The sequence below is a fragment of the Rhinichthys klamathensis genome, unplaced genomic scaffold (genome assembly GCF_029890125.1).
Source record: "Rhinichthys klamathensis goyatoka isolate OS25496 unplaced genomic scaffold, OSU_Roscu_1.1 h1tg000630l_1, whole genome shotgun sequence".
In the NCBI taxonomy this organism is placed as follows: Eukaryota; Metazoa; Chordata; class Actinopteri; order Cypriniformes; family Leuciscidae; genus Rhinichthys; species Rhinichthys klamathensis.
The window spans coordinates 747,501-767,084 of record NW_026607077.1 but is presented as its reverse complement, the minus strand read 5'-3'; the positions used below and the strand labels follow the sequence as shown (position 1 = coordinate 767,084).

General features: G+C 48.9%; 1 protein-coding gene across 3 annotated transcripts; it reads left to right on the top strand.

Moving 5' to 3' along the window:
- The first annotated feature begins 284 nt into the window (after positions 1–284).
- LOC130076144 (Fanconi anemia group A protein-like) lies at positions 285–18,538 on the top strand. Of its 3 annotated transcripts, none has more exons than XM_056241117.1 (16): positions 285–466; positions 541–614; positions 2,210–2,335; positions 2,413–2,482; positions 4,733–4,887; positions 5,212–5,311; positions 5,386–5,445; positions 6,092–6,196; positions 8,981–9,096; positions 13,901–14,036; positions 14,142–14,200; positions 14,237–14,340; positions 14,518–14,593; positions 14,668–14,797; positions 14,894–14,977; positions 18,167–18,538. In XM_056241117.1, the coding sequence occupies exons 1-16, from the start codon at positions 305–307 to the stop codon at positions 18,227–18,229; spliced, it is 1,620 nt and encodes a 539-aa protein (XP_056097092.1). In that variant the 5' UTR covers positions 285–304; the 3' UTR covers positions 18,230–18,538. The 3 variants fall into 3 exon arrangements, with proteins under 3 accessions (XP_056097092.1, XP_056097091.1, XP_056097090.1); XM_056241116.1 differs by having other exon boundaries at positions 14,142–14,340; positions 18,167–18,239; positions 18,283–18,538; XM_056241115.1 differs by having other exon boundaries at positions 14,142–14,340.
- The last annotated feature ends 1,046 nt before the right edge of the window (positions 18,539–19,584 follow it).

The following is a 19,584-nucleotide window of genomic DNA, read 5'->3' as shown; positions in this document are numbered from 1 at the left end:
TGTGTGTGTTCAGGCTCAGTATGACTGCACGTGTGTGTGTTCAGGCTCAGTATGACTGCACGTGTGTGTGTTCAGGCTCAGTATGACTGCACGTGTGTGTGTTCAGGCTCAGTATGACTGCACGTGTGTGTGTTCAGGCTCAGTATAACTGCACGTGTGTGTGTTCAGGCTCAGTATGACTGCACGTGTGTGTGTTCAGGCTCAGTATGACTGCACGTGTGTGTGTTCAGGCTCAGTGTGACTGCACGTGTGTGTGTTCAGGCTCAGTATGACTGCACGTGTGTGTGTTCAGGCTCAGTATGTGATGGCCAGGCTGGTCCCCGGGACACGAGCGCTCCTGAGCGAGGAGGACGAGCCGGATGCGTGCGCAGATGTGTGTGATCTGACCGGGCGAGTGCAAGACTCCGCTGTGGCGCTGTGGAGGAACACACAGATCCGATCCCTGAGGAAACGGCCTCAGTATCAGGTACTCTCACAGCCTCACTCTCCCAGGAGACGCAGTGTGTCGGACGGGTGCGCTAACTCTCGCTGTTTCTTCAGCTCTCGTTCTCGGAGTGGCTCTCAGCTGAGCTTCAGGTTCACCGGAGCCGAGATGCCCTGACAGATGCAGAGAGGTACAGCAGTGCACTCACACACACACACACACACACACACACACACACACACATCAGGGACACGAACACACTATAACACAAACATCTAAGAGGCCTGCGATTACAGCTGGGCATTAGTGATATTATAGAGACGGCAGGAATATGAGTGCTGTCACTTTAAGATCTGCACGGGTCCAATACACTGATACACATCTGTGAACACCACAGAGAACAGAGTCTCTCGCACTTGAATGGTTTAAAGTCATATTAAAAATCACTTTCTGTGTGCGCACGCTTTGGGTACAATTCCGAATCCTTTGTGAGCATTTCAATATGACTTTAAACAATTTAAGCGTGAGATGACCAATTACAAAGGCGAACGCCAAACTGTGTTTTAAACATCCCTGCAGCATCTCTATAGACCTCATGCACCGGAGAAACAAGCGCGCCGCCATCTTTAGAATATTGTCTTTGAACTTCCGTTTTTGCGGTCGCTCTGTATATCTCTATGGCATCGCTGTCCAGGAGTAATTAGCTTTTGAAGTGGATTTACTTAATGTAAAGTTAACGAAAGTTATCATGAGGATTGTAATGTTTAAAGCAGATGTCTTATCGAATGTCAGTAGACCGGGAAGATTTTAAAACGAGTCGTTCATTCATAAATTCATAAATACGCAAGATTGCTGTGAGAATACAGACCGGAAGACAAAAGACAACGAGCGCAGCGCTGAAAAGGGGCGGGGCTACACAAGGCCTATAGCAGAGCACGCTTCAGCATTATCAGCCTGAGCCGAGCATGATGGAGAGAGACGTGTGTGTGTGTGTGTGTGTGTGTGTCAGGCAGGAGTATGAACAGTCGGCGTGTCATCAGTATCTGCACATGTCGGAGTGTGACGGAGGTGTGTGTGTGTGTGTGTGTGTGTGTCAGGCAGGAGTATGAACAGTCGGCGTGTCATCAGTATCTGCACATGTCGGTGTGTGTGTGTGTGTGTGTGTGTGTGTGTGTGTGTGTATCAGGCAGGAGTATGAGCAGTGGGCGTGTCATCAGTATCTGCACATGTCGGTGTGTGTGTGTGTGTGTGTGTGTGTGTCAGGCAGGAGTATGAGCAGTGGGCGTGTCATCAGTATCTGCACATGTCGGTGTGTGTGTGTGTGTGTGTGTATCAGGCAGGAGTATGAGCAGTGGGCGTGTCATCAGTATCTGCACATGTCGGTGTGTGTGTGTGTGTGTGTGTGTGTGTGTGTGTCAGGCAGGAGTATGAGCAGTGGGCGTGTCATCAGTATCTGCACATGTCGGAGTGTGACGGAGGTGTGTGTGTGTGTGTGTGTGTGTGTGTGTGTGTGTGTGTGTCAGGCAGGAGTATGAGCAGTGGGCGTGTCATCAGTATCTGCACATGTCGGAGTGTGACGGAGGTGTGTGTGTGTGTGTGTGTGTGTGTCAGGCAGGAGTATGAGCAGTGGGCGTGTCATCAGTATCTGCACATGTCGGAGTGTGACGGAGGTGTGTGTGTGTGTGTGTGTGTCAGGCAGGAGTATGAGCAGTGGGCGTGTCATCAGTATCTGCACATGTCGGAGTGTGACGGAGGTGTGTGTGTGTGTGTGTGTGTGTGTGTCAGGCAGGAGTATGAGCAGTGGGCGTGTCATCAGTATCTGCACATGTCGGAGTGTGACGGAGGCTGTGATGGAGACGTGACTCAGATCTGCGCTCGCATCATCTCTGCTGTTCTAGACCATCACACGACGTGAGTGACTCGCAGAGGGATCAGAGGTATCTCAGTCATACCTCACCTAATGTGTGTGTGTGTGTGTGTGTTTGTAGGTCGCGGACAGGAGCGCGCTCTCCTCCACCCACAGACTGCTGTCTGCCGGACCTGCTGTCGCTCCTACAGGTGCGGATCACTTTCATTCTCACGTTCCTCTCGCTAACACATCCAGGGTTCCTACAGCTTAAAGTGCTGGGATTCACAGTCCCAGACCGAGACCCAGTGGAAGACCCAGACCCAGTGGAAGACCCAGCCCCAGTGGAAGACCCAGACCCAGTGGAAGACCCAGCCCCAGTGGAAGACCCAGCCCCAGTGGAAGACCCAGACCCAGTGGAAGACCCAGCCCCAGTGGAAGACCCAGACCCAGTGGAAGACCCAGACCCAGTGGAAGACCCAGCCCCAGTGGAAGACCAAGACCCAGACCCAGTGGAAGACCCAGACCCAGACCCAGTGGAAGACCCAGACCCACACCCAGTGGAAGACCAAGACCCAGACCCAGTGGAAGACCCAGGCCCAGTGGAAGACCCAGGCCCAGTGGAAGACCCAGGCCCAGTGGAAGACCCAGACCCACACGCAGTGGAAGACCCAGACCCACACCCAGTGGAAGACCCAGACCCAGTGGAAGACCCAGGCCCAGTGGAAGACCCAGGCCCAGTGGAAGACCCAGACCCAGTGGAAGACCCAGACCCAGTGGAAGACCCAGACCCATACCCAGTGGAAGACCCAGACCCAGTCCCAGTGGAAGACCCAGTGCCAGTGGAAGACCCAGACCCAGGCCCAGTGGAAGACCCAGACCCAGTCCCAGTGGAAGACCCAGACCCAGTCCCAGTGGAAGACCCAGTCCCAGTGGAAGACCTTTCTCTAACTAAACATCTTTCTATAGTTCATTTCTGGAAGCCGGAATAAATGAGCAAGCACTGTTACTGCATTCATATAACATACAGACATCAGAGAACAGTTCAGTAATCACACTGGTAACTTCTGTAGCAAAGTAAAATCTCATAAGCTCAGAGAAGTCCTTCAACTCATGTGACGTTTAGAAGGAAACATATTGATTAGTACCTTGATTATAATCCCTGATTACATATACACTGAAGCAGAATCCTCCCTTCACCAGCCATTTCTATGAAGAAGTGCTTTAAAAGTGGTTGAATTATTGAAACAATATATGGGAAATTAATTTAAAATTTTATTGATAAAACAATCTTTTCACGCTGACCCTAAAGATGTTTTTTCTTATGGCTATAACCTCTCTAAAAAGAATCGGGGACATGCAGGCTCTGTCAATATCTCCATCCTGCTTAGACTTTGCCCCAGGAATGGTGAAAGTGATTTTGCATCCTCATCCTGATTACCTGCCTAAGGTACCGTTTTCGGCTGTACATCCAGTCACTCTTGAGGCCTTCTGCCCTCCGCCGTTCAAAACGCCGGAGCAGGAGAGATCTCACAGACTATGTCCAGTCTGTGCTCTTCAGACTTACGTCCACCGCACCAGCCAGTGGTGTAAATCAGAGCAACTATTTGTTTGTTATGGGGGCAGTAACAAGGGTGCTGCCGCAACCAAACAGACCATGTCACATTGGGTCAGGGATGCTATTGCTCTTGCCTATGAGGCGCGCGGCCAAGCTTCGCCAATGGGTCTAAGGGCTCACTCCACCAGAGGGGTCGCCTCCTCTGCTGCCTTGGCAAGAGGTGTCCCCTTGCAGTCTGTTTGTGATGCGGCAGGCTGGTCCTCTCCGCCCACATTCATAGTATTTTATAGTTTGGATGTTCATGCCACTCCGGGCTCTCACGTCCTTGAGTCGACATCACAAGCTAATGTCTAGGGCTTTCTTGCGTTCTTGTGAGCACACCTACACAACCGTAAGGAGTCCAGACACCTTCAAGCACGGCGGCGTGGGCATTCTCGTTCCCAATGCGCTAAGCAGCGCAGCATCGATTGTAGCTTTTGAAAGGGAACGCTCCGGGTTACTTGACTGTAACCCTGTTCCCTGAAAAAGCGGAACGAGATGCTGCGCTGCATTGCCGTGCTGATGATGTCCCAGGACTGCTCTTCAGACAAAGTATCCTGACGATGCACCTGTGGCTCATCTAATTATAGCCTCGCGTCGCGGGTGATGACGTCACCGACCGAGGCTATATTACCTCCGGTCGATTCCATCGACGTGTTTACACACTATATTCACAGCGGGTCACGATTAAAGACGTTCCCAATGTACTAAGCAACGCAGCATATCCTTCTGCTTTTTCAGGGAACAGTTTATACCAGGAGTCCTTCGGTGTCTCATACAGTCACTGCTCTCTCTCTCTCTCTCTCTCTCTCTTTGCTCTCTCTCTCTCTCTCTCTCTCTCTCTCTGCTCTCTCTCTCTCTGCAGGCGTTCCTGTATGAAGAGCTGCTCACTCACAGCGCATCAAAGGACACGGGTCACTTCCTCTGGGACCTGATTGACAGCAGGTGCTCCGTGACCCCTGACCCCGACAGCATCGCACAGGAGCTGAAATATCAGCAGACGCTTCACGACGTGAGCCGGTACGCACGCACGCACACACACACACTCACTCACTTACTCACTCACACACACACACACGCACAGACACACACTGTGATGGTGTTCGTGTCTCTCAGGGTTCTAGCTCTTCTTCCTGCTGCCCTGCTGGTGTACACACACACACACACACTGTGATGGTGTTCGTGTCTCTCAGGGTTCTAGCTCTTCTTCCTTCTGTCCTGCTGGTGTCCACACACACGCACGCACGCACGCGCACACACACACACACACACACACACACACACACACACACACACACACACACACACACACACACACACTGTAATGGTGTTCGTGTCTCTCAGGGTTCTAGCTCTTCTTCCTGCTGCCCTGCTGGTGTCCGCCAGAACCGACCGGAGAACCCTGGACTGCCGTCGGATGATGGACCACATCACGCATGTTCAGGTCTCAGCACGACACGCATGATCTGTGATGTGATGATGAGGTGTGTGTGTGACGTGTGTGTGTGTGTCTCTCAGAGGAGGGCGAGTGGTTCTGCTGGCCTGCTGTCGTTCAGTCTCACGGCTCACTTCCTCAAAGTAGGTGACAACATCTAAAATGCATCACTCACAAACGTCTTGTGCACCGTGTAGGGCTGTCAAAATGCCAACCCTTAATGTTAGAGGAGAAAGTGCTGTATTGTCTCCTGTGTCCACAAGAGGGCGCACGCGAGCGCAATAAGCAAATATAAACCAAATCAAGCATCGCATCTTTTATTGAAATTAAACGACATTCACGTTTTAAAGTGCATTAACTTTTGAAACATTAAATAAAATATAATTTCCTTAATGTGCATGCATGGAAAATTAGGTTACAATAGTGCATAAAACTGTGTTTGTGCATCAGTAACCTGAGAAAACACACTTCAACACAGCGTAATGAACTACATGAACACACACCAGCAAACTGGCCTTCAGAAACTCTCACTTCTACTCACTACATCTACATATTGCTTTACTGAATAAGCTAACAGAAACACACCACGTCTGTGACGTCATCATCATGTCTCGCGCGCCTCGACACACCAAAAATTCAAATGTACGGTTTTTACATTCGAATTTACAGTTTTTTTTATTCAACGAATATTCGAAATTCATATTTTTATTTGACAGCCCTACACCTGTTGAAACGGTTCAAATCACAATATTTGCAGTATGTGTACGTCTAATGTGTGTTGTGTTTCAGGCGGTGGTGTGTGTCGGCGCGAGCTGTGCCGGTCCTGCTGACGCCGTGAACGCGTGTGTGTCGGAGTTCAGCGCTCAGTGTCCACTGCTGCTGCTGTCTGCTGCGGTAAACACGTGTGTGTGTGTGTGTGTGTGTGTGTGTGTGTGTGTGTGTGTGTGTAAACATCTGTCCTCTAGAGCAGCTTTTCCCAACCGGGGATTGTGTCTGGCGAGAGCAGGGGTGCCATGTAAAAACTCATTGCTAAAATCTGTAAAAAAAAAATAAAAAAAAATGTACCATCAATCTTGGATGTGTCAAATAACAACCAATAACGTACAGAAATGCATAATAAAAATGCAAATCGTAAGTTCCCTTTCGACCGGTCAGTCGTATTAAGTTGCTAGACGAGATGGGGAAAACTCCCTTTTCTCCGAATACAGAACCTCTTCCAGAGTAGGAGCCCGTCGCCCCTCAGAACCTCTTCCAGAGTAGGAGCCCGTCGCCCCTCAGAACCTCTTCCAGAGTAGGAGCCCGTCGCCCCTCAGAACCTCTTCCAGAGTAGGAGCCCGTCGCCCCTCAGAACCTCTTCCAGAGTAGGAGCCCGTCGCCCCTCAGAACCTCTTCCAGAGTAGGAGCCCGTCGCCCCTCAGAACCTCTTCCAGAGTAGGAGCCCGTCGCCCCTCAGAACCTCTTCCAGAGTAGGAGCCCGTCGCCCCTCAGAACCTCTTCCAGAGTAGGAGCCCGTCGCCCCTCAGAACCTCTTCCAGAGTAGGAGCCCGTCGCCCCTCAGAACCTCTTCCAGAGTAGGAGCCCGTCGCCCCTCAGAACCTCTTCCAGAGTAGGAGCCCGTCGCCCCTCAGAACCTCTTCCAGAGTAGGAGCCCGTCGCCCCTCAGAACCTCTCTGAGGCAGCTCGGCCTCAGGGCCTCCGCATCCGCAGTACTTCCGCCGGGTCTGCGGCGTTGATATCAACTGTTGGCAGGTTTGCTGGCCCTAATAACCTTCCTACCACACCTGGCAGGTCAACACATCTTAGTCCGACCGGACAACAAGACAGTAGTGTCCTAAATAAACTACCAGGGCGGGGTCAGGTCGAGACAGGGCAGACTGAACCAGGGAGCAGATATGCTGTCCCGGGGCAATGTGTTCCCAGGGGAATGGACCCTTCATCCCCAGACGGTTCAAATGATCTGGAGCGTTTTTGGGAGAGCAGAAGTCAACCTCTTCGCCTCTGAAGACAACTCAAACTGCCCAATATTCTTCTCGGAGGACAGGGATGCGCTGGCCCACGAACGGCCCAGCCTTCCCCTGTATGCTTTTCCTCCGGTCACGCTCCTCCCATAGGTCAGACACGTAGTCCTTCTAGTTGCCCCTCTCTGGCGGACCCAACCTTAGTTCCCGAGTTGATCCAGCTGCTTACAGCAGCCCCATGGCCGATACCTCTGAGTAGGCCTCCCTTCCCAAGCAGACAGGACGATTTGGCACCCCCGTCACAAACTATGGGCCCTCCATGTGTGGCCCCTTAACGGGAGCTTGCTGTCCTCCTAGCGAGAGTCATAACACCATTTGTGAGGCTAGAGCCCTGTCCACGAGACGCCTCTATGCCCTTAAGTGTTCTGTGTTCTCCAGCGGGTACCTTAGCTCGGAACCAGGACCCTGCATTATGTGAAGTACCACTGGTACTTTCATTTCTTCAAAAGCTACTGGATGCGAGCCGTACCCCATCCACGCTCAAAGTCTATGTGGCGGCCATTGCAGCTTTCCATGCCCCAGTGGCCGGCCAGTCGTTAGGGAAATGCTACATGATTGTTCGCTTCTCAACCGGCCCCGCCCCCCTACCGTACCCTCCTGGGACCTATCCACGGTTCTTAGAGCCCTCAAAGGGCCCCCATTCGAGCCGCTACAATCGGCCGAATTTAAGCCACTTAAGCTCAAAACTGCACTACTGCTAGTCTTAGCATCGGTCAAGCGAGTATGGGACCTACAAGCGCTCTCTGTCAGCGCTTCCTGGCTTGAGTTTGGACCAGGCGACTCTAAAGTCATCCTCAAGCCAAGGCAAGGAACTCCGTTCAAAGCACAACTAATTTCGCTTTCTGCTCTTCCCAGGACAATAACACCTGCTCTGCCCGGTTCGGGCCCTGAAAGCATATATAGAGCGCTCCACCCAGTTCAGACAGTCGGAACAGCTCTTTAAAAGCTTTGGCGGCCGCACCAAAGGGCTTCCGGTCACAAAGCAAATGTTATCCCGTTGGCTAGTAGACGCTATCACTCTAGTTTATGCTTCTATAGGCCTGACATGCCCCATAGGTGTCAGAGCTCACTCCACGAGAGGCATGGCCTCCTCCTGGGCGTGTCCAGTGGAGTATCTATTGGCGATATATGTGCGGCACCGGCTGGTCCTCACCATCCACCTTCGCTGATTTTATAACCTGGAAGTCCCTGCATTGCAGGCGCACATCCTTTCCGTGTAGTTTGAGCTAGCCTCCGTGTGAGCCAAGCCCACCATTATTCTTAAGGTTCCAACCTTATCTGAACCCCCTCAGGCCGCTATTGCCCCATTAGCCCTCTGCCCTTGGGACCCTTGTCCAAGTGTCCCAGGCTCGGGTCATAGAACATGTCGCTCTGCTTGAATATAGCACGGCATGATTGGATTGGTTCCCCATCGGTTCTAGCAGACACAATACGACTGACCGTTCGAAAGGGAATGATTTGGTTACTAACATAATCTCGGTTCCCTGAAATGTGTATATATAATATCCATATGACAGTAGGCAGTTCTTCCCTGTGGTATTGAAAATTATGACAACACTAGTGTAGGGTGCCACACATTTTTGAAAAGGTTGGGAAAAACTGTTCTAGAGCACTGCTGTCTGTGCAGCGTCCTGACGTCTGACCGTGTGTGTGTGTGCAGCGCTGGTGGAGGCGTCTCTCTGTGGTGCTCAGCTCGCAGTGGAAGCGTCTGACTGGACGAGATGCTCTTCCTCAACAGCTGCAGATGCTGGACGACAGTCACAGCTGGAGCTCACGGTGAAACACACTTCTGCATGACCTGAAATACTCTCACACTCAGTCTCATCTCATTTAAGCCTGTAAACAAGTCTTAAATATCTTAGATGGTACGAGTAAAAGTCTTAAAGTTCCCCTGTAGTCAATAATTGTATCCCTTAAAGGAGACATATCATGAAAATCTGACTTTTTCCATGTTTAAGTGCTATAATCGGGTCCCCGGTGCTTCTACCAACCCAGAAAACGTGAAAAGTGAAACCCAGTAACTTTGTTTTGGTGAGCCTTTCTCTGCAAGCATGTAAAAAAATAAGCCGCTCAGATTTCGCTCTCCGTTTGACGTAGGAAGAGGATCTTATTATAATATTACCGGGCCTTAATCTGCACGTTTAAACCCATGGCCACCGACATTTGGTTTCGCAAGCGACAACAGTGACCAGTTTTAACGCAATGGCAGAAGATCCAGCAAAGCATCAAACTATTCTGTCGTTGAGCACAGACGAGCACTGAACACTATTGACCAGAACATGTCACCGCTATTTTATAAAGACCTCAGGAACTGTCAACTTGTGTAAAAGTTAAACATGATGATGAGATGAATCAGTGTAACTCCACAACAACTACATACATGTGCATAAATGTTTCCACTAACCATTCAGAAACATATAGGGTATTGTTTGTTGAATTTTGAGGAAAATAATTAATTTAATCCATTTTGGCTGTAACATAACAAAATGTGGAAAAAGTGAAGGGCTGTGAATACTTTCCGGATGCACTGTAAGTTACGGTCGTAACCTGAGACGTTCCCTTTCGAAAGGGAACTCACACTGCGTCTGACGCTTTGGGAAGAGATATACAAACCCACCATGCTGAGGGGAGGGCATGCCAAATTATGCCTGTGACAAAAAAGTCAGAACTGGCAGTTTCACTGAAATGCCAAACACTCCCCCTTCGGGTCACACACATGCTGTCAGTGACGGTATTCCCTACGGCCCCTGCCCAAGCTATAAGCCTCAAAGAGGCCTCCAATACAATGAAGGCCTACCAAGGCCGCTCAAAGGCTTGGAACCAACAGCTTCCGTGGAAGGGGTTCCTTTAAGGGAATATGGCCTGGGGGTCCAAAGGAGTCCCATCCAGTCACTTTCTGAGGGGGACATGAAGTCAACCCCGCATGCCACCAGGGAGGCTGACCTGGTCTAATGTTCTGACCTAGTCCTGCCAACAACCTGTCTGTTTCCTAAACAGAGTCTCAAACATTATTTGCCTCTCTTGTGGAGGCATCCGGTAGGGAGGACTGCAGATAGTGGCAGTGATCGCTCACAAACCGGATCATAGAGACGGGTATCCTGGAGAGTAGAACTCAGCATGGCACTTTATAACCCTTGCAACCGAGAGGAGTAACTCCACTCAATCCTGGATCTACACAGTGCTTTAGGGCCCTGTGAAGGCTTGGCACTCGGGACCCTAATAAGGGGAGCACCTCCAACTCTAGGGCCGATCTAACAGGGAGGCCTTGTGAGAGTCCTTCGACCTTCTGACCAGACTTAGGGAGTTAAGTATTCATACAGAGCGATCCTCAGATAGATTCTGGAACACTATGCTCAAACCTGATAAGTGTTGACCAGGCTCTGGGCTAGAAACAGGGGGGCTGCATGGGGCCTGCAACGTGATACTTAATGCCTTTGCAATGCTAAGCGTCCGACTCGTTGGGGAGCCGCCTTCAAGGAGGATCTTAGCAGGGCTAGCCACAGAAGCCAGGTGCTCTCACAGATATTTCTTTGTGCCTGGTTATACTTATTTAACATTGCCAACAGGTAGTGTACTCAGCAGAAGTGCCCTTTAAAGCAAGGGGAGTACAGTCTTATGCTACTGGACTATCGAGGAGGCCTACTGTAAGGCCTACAGCTTCGAATATCATGGGCGTCAGCCTAGGCAGTGCTTTAGCTCTAAGGGAGCATACTCAACCATCCCAAGTGGGAGGGAGTATCTAATCTGTCTCTACCTGAGCCTGGGTGGGGAAGGGTGATAGCATACGAGCTATGGGTAGCAAAATACTCTAAATAATGACCCTAACAAGGGGAGCACTATCAGCATGACCCTGAGGAATCTATCAGGGTCGAGGCCTCTTATCTTGTATTTTTTACAAGACAGATTTTATATTCTCTATTAAACCCAAGGGAATGGAGGCCTCAGTAAGTGGCCAACGCCATTCAACCTTATGACTTGAATTATTTTATTCAAGGGGCTCAGGGGGAAAATCCTATTTTAACTTAAGGCCTTGCTGACAGCTACTACACTCGATGCTGTAAAGGGCGGAGGCCTGATCACACCGCTTCTTACTCTCTAGAGAGAAAGACCTGACAACGCCCATGAGATATCTGCATGGGAGGCTTTTTGAAGGTAGCCTGCTACCTATGCTGCTATCTACCCTGTAACATCACTAGCAAAGGCAGGAGCTTAAACCTAGAGCTAAAGGCAGGCCTTGGCTAGATGACTCTTGTAGTAAGAGAAGGCCAGTACTAGGAACAACTAGATTTACAGGAATAAAATCTCCTGATGGTCTAAGTAGTAGTAGTAGCCTTTATTGTCACTAGTCACAAGTACCAGCGAAATTAGCCATCAACCTGTCCATACAGACATACATGCAATATGACAAGGGGGTAGACAGGACAGGAAGACAGAGCATTGAGGAAGAAAATACAGCATGACAATGAGGAGAGGTGAGGAGAAAAAAAGGCAACCCCCAGACTATGCTCCTGTGAGGAGTACAGTTTGTGAACAGTAAAAAACACCTCAGCAACATTAGCACATAATCAGTACAGTCTACAACATGAACACACAAGACTTGCAACAGGGGAGGGGAGTGGGGGATGGAGGTAACCCAGCACAGGCAGGCAGCGTCCGGTCCTGCAGCCATTCTCGGCGCTGGTCACAGACCCGTCTGTCAGACTGGTGGTACGAAGCGTTGAAGGCGAGGGATGGGTGGTGGGGGGGGGTGAATGCATATCTGTATATGTAAGAGTTCGTGTATGTGTAGGCCTGGAGAGTCGCTGCGCCTGGCATCATAATCTAGGTGCCTCAAGTCCGCAGGATTGTCATAGCGATACACAGCAAGTTGCCATGGAGACAACCCTGATCAGGTCCCAGACAGAGTCAACAATCAGCAGGTGTCTGTGGGGAGTGGGGGAAGGAACGCAAGAGCGTCTCGCTGCAGTGCTCTTCCGGAGGAGTTGTTGTTCCAACAGCGGCCTTGGCCAAGGCCAGTGCTGGATGAGGGGGGCCGAAAGCAGATAAGATTGGGATTGTTTTGTCTTGGGACGAGTAGCCGCATTCCGATTTACACAGCTCCTGGTCCATTTTGGTCTCCAAAACGATCCATTTGCCTTTGCAAAGCTGTGAGCTTCTCCATGATGTTATCCATATTGTGGATCATAGTCACAGTCTCAGTGCTGACAGCTCTGCCCACCGCTTCAATCATGACGGGCAGCCTTGTGGAGCTTTGGACAGCTGTCACCGTCTCCTTAATTCCTCGATAAACCAGGGCAATGCCTGATCCAATCAGCAGAAAACCTGTTATCATGGTTCCGAATAGGTAGATATCTTCAATGTCCTCCACGGAAAGAGCCGCCAGACACACGACCCGCCACTTCTCCCACGCGTCCATCGTGTAGCCAGCTGCGAACGTTCCGGCAGGGCAGTCAGGTTCCCCCGAACCCAAGCTTCTCGTCGAGAAGATGGTGTCAATTGCGTTGAGAGACCAGTTGATCAAATCCATGATTTCTTAGTTTGGAGAGCAGTGCGGAGAGAGTCTCTCAAAGTACAAGACAGTAGACTAGATGAGACGAGAGGAGCAAAGCAGGGGAGGTGAGGGAGAGGAGGGGAAGAAAATGCGACCGCCTTCGTTGAGAGCCAAAGCAGAATACTAAGGAACCTACAATCAGATACTGAGAGGCACGAGGCGAGAATGCTTAGCAGACCACCACCAGAAATTCCCAGATACTAAGCCAGATATCGAGGCGGCCTCGTGAGGGCCGACACACGAATATATATGTCTGAAGTTAAGAGCTATAATCTCAAAACGGCTCTTAAAAGTGAGAGGAGAACTGCTGCTCTAGTATAAGGTGGCTATCAGGGTGGCTTGACGTTGTAGTTCTATCTGGAGCTGACAGAGCGGTGGCCTCAGTAGAATAGCTCCTGTTAGGGAGGAAGCCACCTCACACAGAAATGTCTGTTGATTACAGTCTCTGCTCTCTGCCTCAACGCGACCGGGACCCGAACTGCCGGGCACAGATGCCGGTCCCTCGAGAAGAGGGCAGACGAGAGCAGAGTTTTATCAAGGGAAAATCTCACAGTTCCCTCAAGAACTGATCGTGCGTGCTCTGAGCCCAAGCAGGAAACGCACACGTTGTGTGTCATCATGTGTCAATATCTTAGACACGGATCCACACAAGCGTTTTTCACAAGCCATGATGACCTTTTTGAAATTTCAGGTTGAAGCTACAAACAAAACAGTCCCTGAAGACGAAAAAATTTATGACATGTTCTCTAGGTGCCCCTTATATACTTCCGGATCGCACTAGGAGTGACGCCATAGGCTGTCACCGGTCAATATCAATTGCTGCGATTGAATAAGCTTTCAGACACCGGTTCACGTGGAGGGCGTTCCCCATAGCGTCATGAACGCAGTGCAAGTTCCCTTTCGAAAGGGAGCTGGGGGGCACAAATGGTTCCCGTAGCGCCGGGCCTGCTGAAAGGTCTTTAAAGCCTGTGATTGTAAGATCCGCTGCTTCCTCTCTGATGTGTGTGTGTGTGTGTGTGTGTGTTGTAGGCTGATTAAGGGACTAGCGTCCGCGGCTCCGGCGGCTCCATCATGGCTGCTGGCCGCGGCTCTGCACAGCGTCCTCAGGAGATCCGACAGCGAGAGCAGGAGACGGGTCCTCACACAGCTGGACGACAAGGATCAGGTCAGTCACATGATCTCACAGGCCTACGGGGAGAGCACTTCCTGTTCTGATGCACTTCCTGTTCTGATGCACTTCCTGTTCTGATGCTCTTCCTGTCTCGTGTAGGTGTGGCTCTTCCTGTTTCTCTACAGTGTGATGGAGCTCATCTCTGCTCAGCTGAACGAACAGGTATCGCCTGACACGACCCACACGCTCTCTGATGACGTGTGTGTGAAGCGTGTCCGAGACGCCAGTGCGGGTCTCCTCGCTCACCTCCTCCTGCACGATGCTGATTGGCTGCTGCTGTTTGATCAATCTGGATCAGGTGTGAACGAGTCACGTCAGCTTTATTCAGGACCAATCGTGTCACATCAGCTTCACAGTGATAAATGGGAGAATAACAGAATCAGTGATCAAACTTTATCACATATGAGACACATGAGCTGAAGTCCGTGTCATGATCATGTGACGCTGTTGTGATTGGTTGCTTCTTCTCTGGTAGATCACAGACTGTCTGGTTTCTCGTCACGTGTGGCGTCTCCGCAGATCCTCCGACTGATGCCGTTTGCCTTCTACAGGTGAGAGACGCTCATGTTTCAGTATAACGCTTGTGTGTGTGTGCGTGCTGACGGTGTCTGCGCTCATCTCCCAGCATCCTCTCTGCGCTGGACTCAGAGGTCCTGACGCGAGCGATCCGATCTCCTGGCTTCCTCTACAGAGCTGCCGTCTGCTACAGGGATCTCAGTCAGCTGATCATGAGCGGCTCAACCACACAGCAGCAGGTCAGAGCAGCGGCTCACACACTCTCTCTCTCTCTCTCTCACACACACACACACACACACACAGCTTCAGTCTTCTCCCCTGTGTGTCTCTCTCAGGTCCTGCTGGAGGCCCGTAAACTGCTGATGACCAGCATCTCTCTGAGCTCACGCACCTGTCTGTCACTCAGCCAGAGAAAACAGGTACTCACACACACACACACACACACACACACACACACATGCTCACATGTGGAGGAATAGAGATGAGTGTGTGCTCTTTATCACTTTAAGGGATAGTTCACCCAAAAATGAAAATTAGCCCATGATTTACTATGTTAAAAAATGTCCTGGCTCTTCCAAGCTTTATAATGCCCGTTTATGTTTTGAAGTCCATAAATGTGCATCCATCCATCATAAAAGTGCATCTATCCATCATAAAAGTGCATCTATCCATCATAAAAGTGCATCTATCCATCATGAGAGACTAACATTAGCATAGATGCCATTCTTCTTATGATGTAACGAGTACACCGCGTGTTATAGGAAGTGTTCCCGGTTCCGGCTGACCCAATCTATGCTATAATAATCATTTAACTGATTTAAATAATAGGAATGTATGTGTTATGTGAATGCAAGGTCAAAGAGATGTGTTTTTAGTCTAGCTTTGAACTGACAGAGTGTGTCTGCTTCCCAGACAATGGTAGGAAGACTGTTCCAAAGTTTTGGTGCTAAATAGGAAAAGGATCTCCCGCCAGCAGTCGATTTAGATATTCTAGGTATTATCAACTGGCCGGAGTTTAGAGATCGCAATAGACGTGAAGGACTATAATGCGTTAAGAGCTCGCTCAAGTACTGGGAGCTAAACCATTTAGTGCTTTGTAAGTAATCAGCAATATTTAAAAATTCATGCGATGTTTAATAGGGGCTAATATGGTCATACCTTCTGGTAAGAACTCGAGCTGCTGCGTTTTGTCTGACCTCAGTGACGTGAGGCCGCTAGCAGACGGTCGGTTTAGCCAGTCTGTCTCCTCTGACCTGAGCCCCAGATTGTCATGTTTGAGCTCTGAGACTATGTGCCATATTACTAGAGAGAAGAGCACACAAACACAGTTTGGCGACACCGATGGTGATCTGGAGTTAAATGGCTTTTTGGCCGTTTCGTGAAGCTGATGCTGTAGCATAGCCTATATATCTAACGGCAGATGAAGGAAAACCGTAAATCTTCATTATGAGTCCGAATTATAAATACAGTGCATGTTCACAATAACAGTTTAAACAAATAAAAGAATGATTTAAACTATGTTTTACATCTGATAAACACATTTAGATTAAATCTGCCATTCTCATTAATGGAGTTAAGGTCTTAAACTACATGAATTCATTAAGGAAAAGTTACAACATTTTTGATATCCTAATAAATGAACACTTTTCCTGTGGCATGCTGTGTTTTAATGTTTAACTACAGAAAGGATTGCTTATCATGAGAATAGCAGATTGTCTGAGAAAATATTTTGCGCAAATAATGCACAATAAGGCCTATCTGTTTCCATTAAATAATATAAATCAATTAAAAATACTATTTTGCCAGTGTGGAAAAGATTGAGAATAACTTTCTCTGAAATGTATTTTATACTATTTGATTTATTTATTCAAAGAAAGGCAAGGATCAGCTACTAAATGATTTTTAGCAGTGTAATGTGACGCACATCCGTATAATTCTTTGGCGTACGCCATGTTTGGCTTTTGGCGCACGTACACTTTAAGTGTGGATCCTACACACAGTTTTATAAATGGTCTGCCCCAAAAACGTTTCCAATTGTCTATGAATTCTATATAATTCTGTGGACACCACTTAAGCCCCTTTCACACAGAGATAATGGCTAATGGATATAAATACACGGATAATGTGTCCCGGGATCGTTTGGTTTTGGTTTTCCGGAATCTGTGAGTGCGTTCACACACATCCTGTAAAGATCCCGTAAACACACGTGACGTCAGGATGTGGTAACTCCTGTCTGATGTCAGTTCTGCTAATAACTCTTCCTCATTTCTACACGAAGACGAGTCCATGCTCCCTGTAGCGCCATTGGGTGTGCCGAGGCTTGTTCCCCTTATGCTGTAGGCTGTAGAAAGGCCGGTGCGGCATCACTACGACACACCCCTTACGGCATTGGTCCTGGCTTTTGTTCACACAGGGTGCGTTCTGGGACTGATCCCAGCAATGTTACTAGGCATCGATCCCAGGACGCGTTTGCGTTCACACAGAAGGAACTCTAGCAATTCTATGGCTATTTCCTAGGATCAATGCGCTGTGTGAAAGAGGCTTTAGACAGCCAGCCATTGAGTGAACACAATCTACTAACTATCTCATCACTCCTGCGAACAGGAAGGGGGCCAGAGCAAATTACAGTGCCTGACATCGTACTTGCGAGTTCACACACCTCTTTAACATTAATTTTGGTGATCTCCGACTGGTGGAGTCGAACATCATCAGTGCCGACGTGAATAATAATCTTAGAGAATTTACGATTAGCATTAGCCAGCACTTTTAGATTTGCTTTGGTGTCAGGCGCTCTGGCTCCCGGCAAACATGTGACTATGGTGGCTGGTGTCTCTATTTTCACGTTCCGTGTGATCGAATCACCAATAACTAGGGCACATTCACCAGGATTCTCTGTGGGTGTTTCACTGAGTGGGGAGAACCGGTTTAATGTTGTAATCGGAACGGAAGAGCTGTTTTGTCCCGCGACTACAGCGCCTCACGGTCACCCAGTTGCCCTGGTGCACAGGCTCTACTACAGCTGGAACCCAACAATGTACAGTGTTCTCTAAGCTAGTCGCATCCAAAGCAGTATCTAATCTATTCTTACTATCCTCAATTAAAGTTTGGATGCGTGTCTAGTTCTGAAATCTTCTCCGTCAGCCTGACTGTCTCCCTGCATTTATCACATGTGTAGCCCTCACCGCTGACAGAGAATGCTATGCTATACATGTGACACGCGGTGCAAGTGACAATACCAGGAGAAGACACGACTCACCGTGTTTGTAGACTGATCCTACTCGCCAGTTGTTTGATAACTCGTAAAAGGCACGAGAGATCACGTTAACAGGATAGCGAAATACTAGCGTGTTGTGCTAGCGATACCGATTTAGATAAAAGCTAGCGATGTCAGATTAATGTGATAGGCAATATTAGACAATATCTAATATATGTTGATGAGCAAGTTATATTTAGCAATATAAACAAGGAATGACAGTAAATAGAGATTCAAAACAGAAAGTTATACAGAGCTCACAGACGCAGACAGCAGCCCTATAACAAGCTAATGGACGTTAAACTGTGAATCGATGCAGTTCTGAGTGTGTGTGTGTGTGTGTTTTCTCCCGCAGCTGTGCTCGGAGTACGAGGAGCTGGACGCAGAGATCTCGGCGGCGCTCGCACACGTCACATGACCAACAGCAGCACAGGTGACGCCTTCAGGAACACGTGACTGGCTGAGCGTAAGATCAAACCCTGATGAACTCTGACCGGTCTCATGGAAACCGGAACCCACCAATCAGCTGCCAGAACAGTGAAGCCACGCCCACTACAGCAGCGGCTGACGGACATCTATATGCATTTCAGATGAAGTCTATATCCTAATGCATTACATATAAACAATAAAAAATTTCACAGTTAATATTCAGCTTTTAAAATGGCAAAGCTTGTGTTTTAAAGCTCTTTGTGAACCAATATAAATGATTCAATTCGTGATATTTTTGTTGCGATCTTAGAGAAGTGAATCACACACGCTCCGTGCGATTGGCTGTTCACTCAGACCCTGAGATCACAGGACGTTACAGCGAGCGCTGCGTTTGCCCGACTCAGAACTCAGTTTAGCCAGCCTGGGGTTGTGCGGCACGTGTGTGTGTGTGTGTGTGTAAAACTCGAGCGATCGCTTACACACATAAACACACTTAAAATAATTCACGTCAGGGGGTTCTTTGAGGTTAAATCACACCAGGTCTGATGACGTCATGATCTCCAGATGATCTCCGGGCTTCAGATGTGTATAGTTGCTTTTCGCTTTGTGTTTTTGTATTTCTTGACCTTAAAAAAGGAAAGATGTCACTGATGTTTGCAGCACAGCGTTTGACTGAAAGGATAAACGTAACGATAGTTTGGCTGGTTATTTTCTCTGCAGGACATTAGCCATTAGATTCAGGCTTCTGGTGTGAGTGCACTTATGTAACCGGAGAAGAGACGGTGTGTGTGAATCACCTGCGTCTGTGCAGCGTCTCATAGCAAAACTGGAAGTTGAATTACTTCAATAAAACCCACGTCATCATCTATTTGCTGAAACATAATGTAATTCAGTAGCAAAGGTTTTTTTTATTTATAAAATTCACAAGACAGCAGCTTAAAACCAGTTTCTGTGTGCGCAGTCCTTACACACGGAGTGTGTGCCTCCGTAGAAGCAGCTGAGGGTTTATTCATGACCTCTGCTGGGGGAACGAGTTCCTGTGTGTGTGTGTGTGTTCAGATGGAGGTCAGATTCCAGATATCGGATACACATCTGATTCTAAACCACATTTGAAAGTGGCTCTGAACAGAAAAAATCAGATCTCGTACGGTTTGTTTTATAACATCAGAATACTTTGAAGGTCCCGTTCTAAAGCAGTGTCGTGTGGACGAGCCCTGAGCAGGGGCTGATGGGACGTTTACACACGTGACGAGCTGTAGATCATTCACAGACCTGTAACAGTGTTTCTGGTGTCTGATCACACTCATCAGGACCTGACGCGTGTGTGTGTGTGTCTACACGCTG

Bases quoted from the DNA above. Each gene is read 5' to 3' on its own strand.
- LOC130076144 (XM_056241116.1), top strand. From the start codon at position 305: ATGGCCAGGCTGGTCCCCGGGACACGAGCGCTCCTGAGCGAGGAGGAC. The intron at 4,888-5,211 runs GTACGCACGCAC...CGTGTCTCTCAG, and splicing joins ACGCTTCACGACGTGAGCCG to GGTTCTAGCTCTTCTTCCTG. The intron at 14,798-14,893 runs GTCAGAGCAGCG...TGTCTCTCTCAG, and splicing joins GCTCAACCACACAGCAGCAG to GTCCTGCTGGAGGCCCGTAA.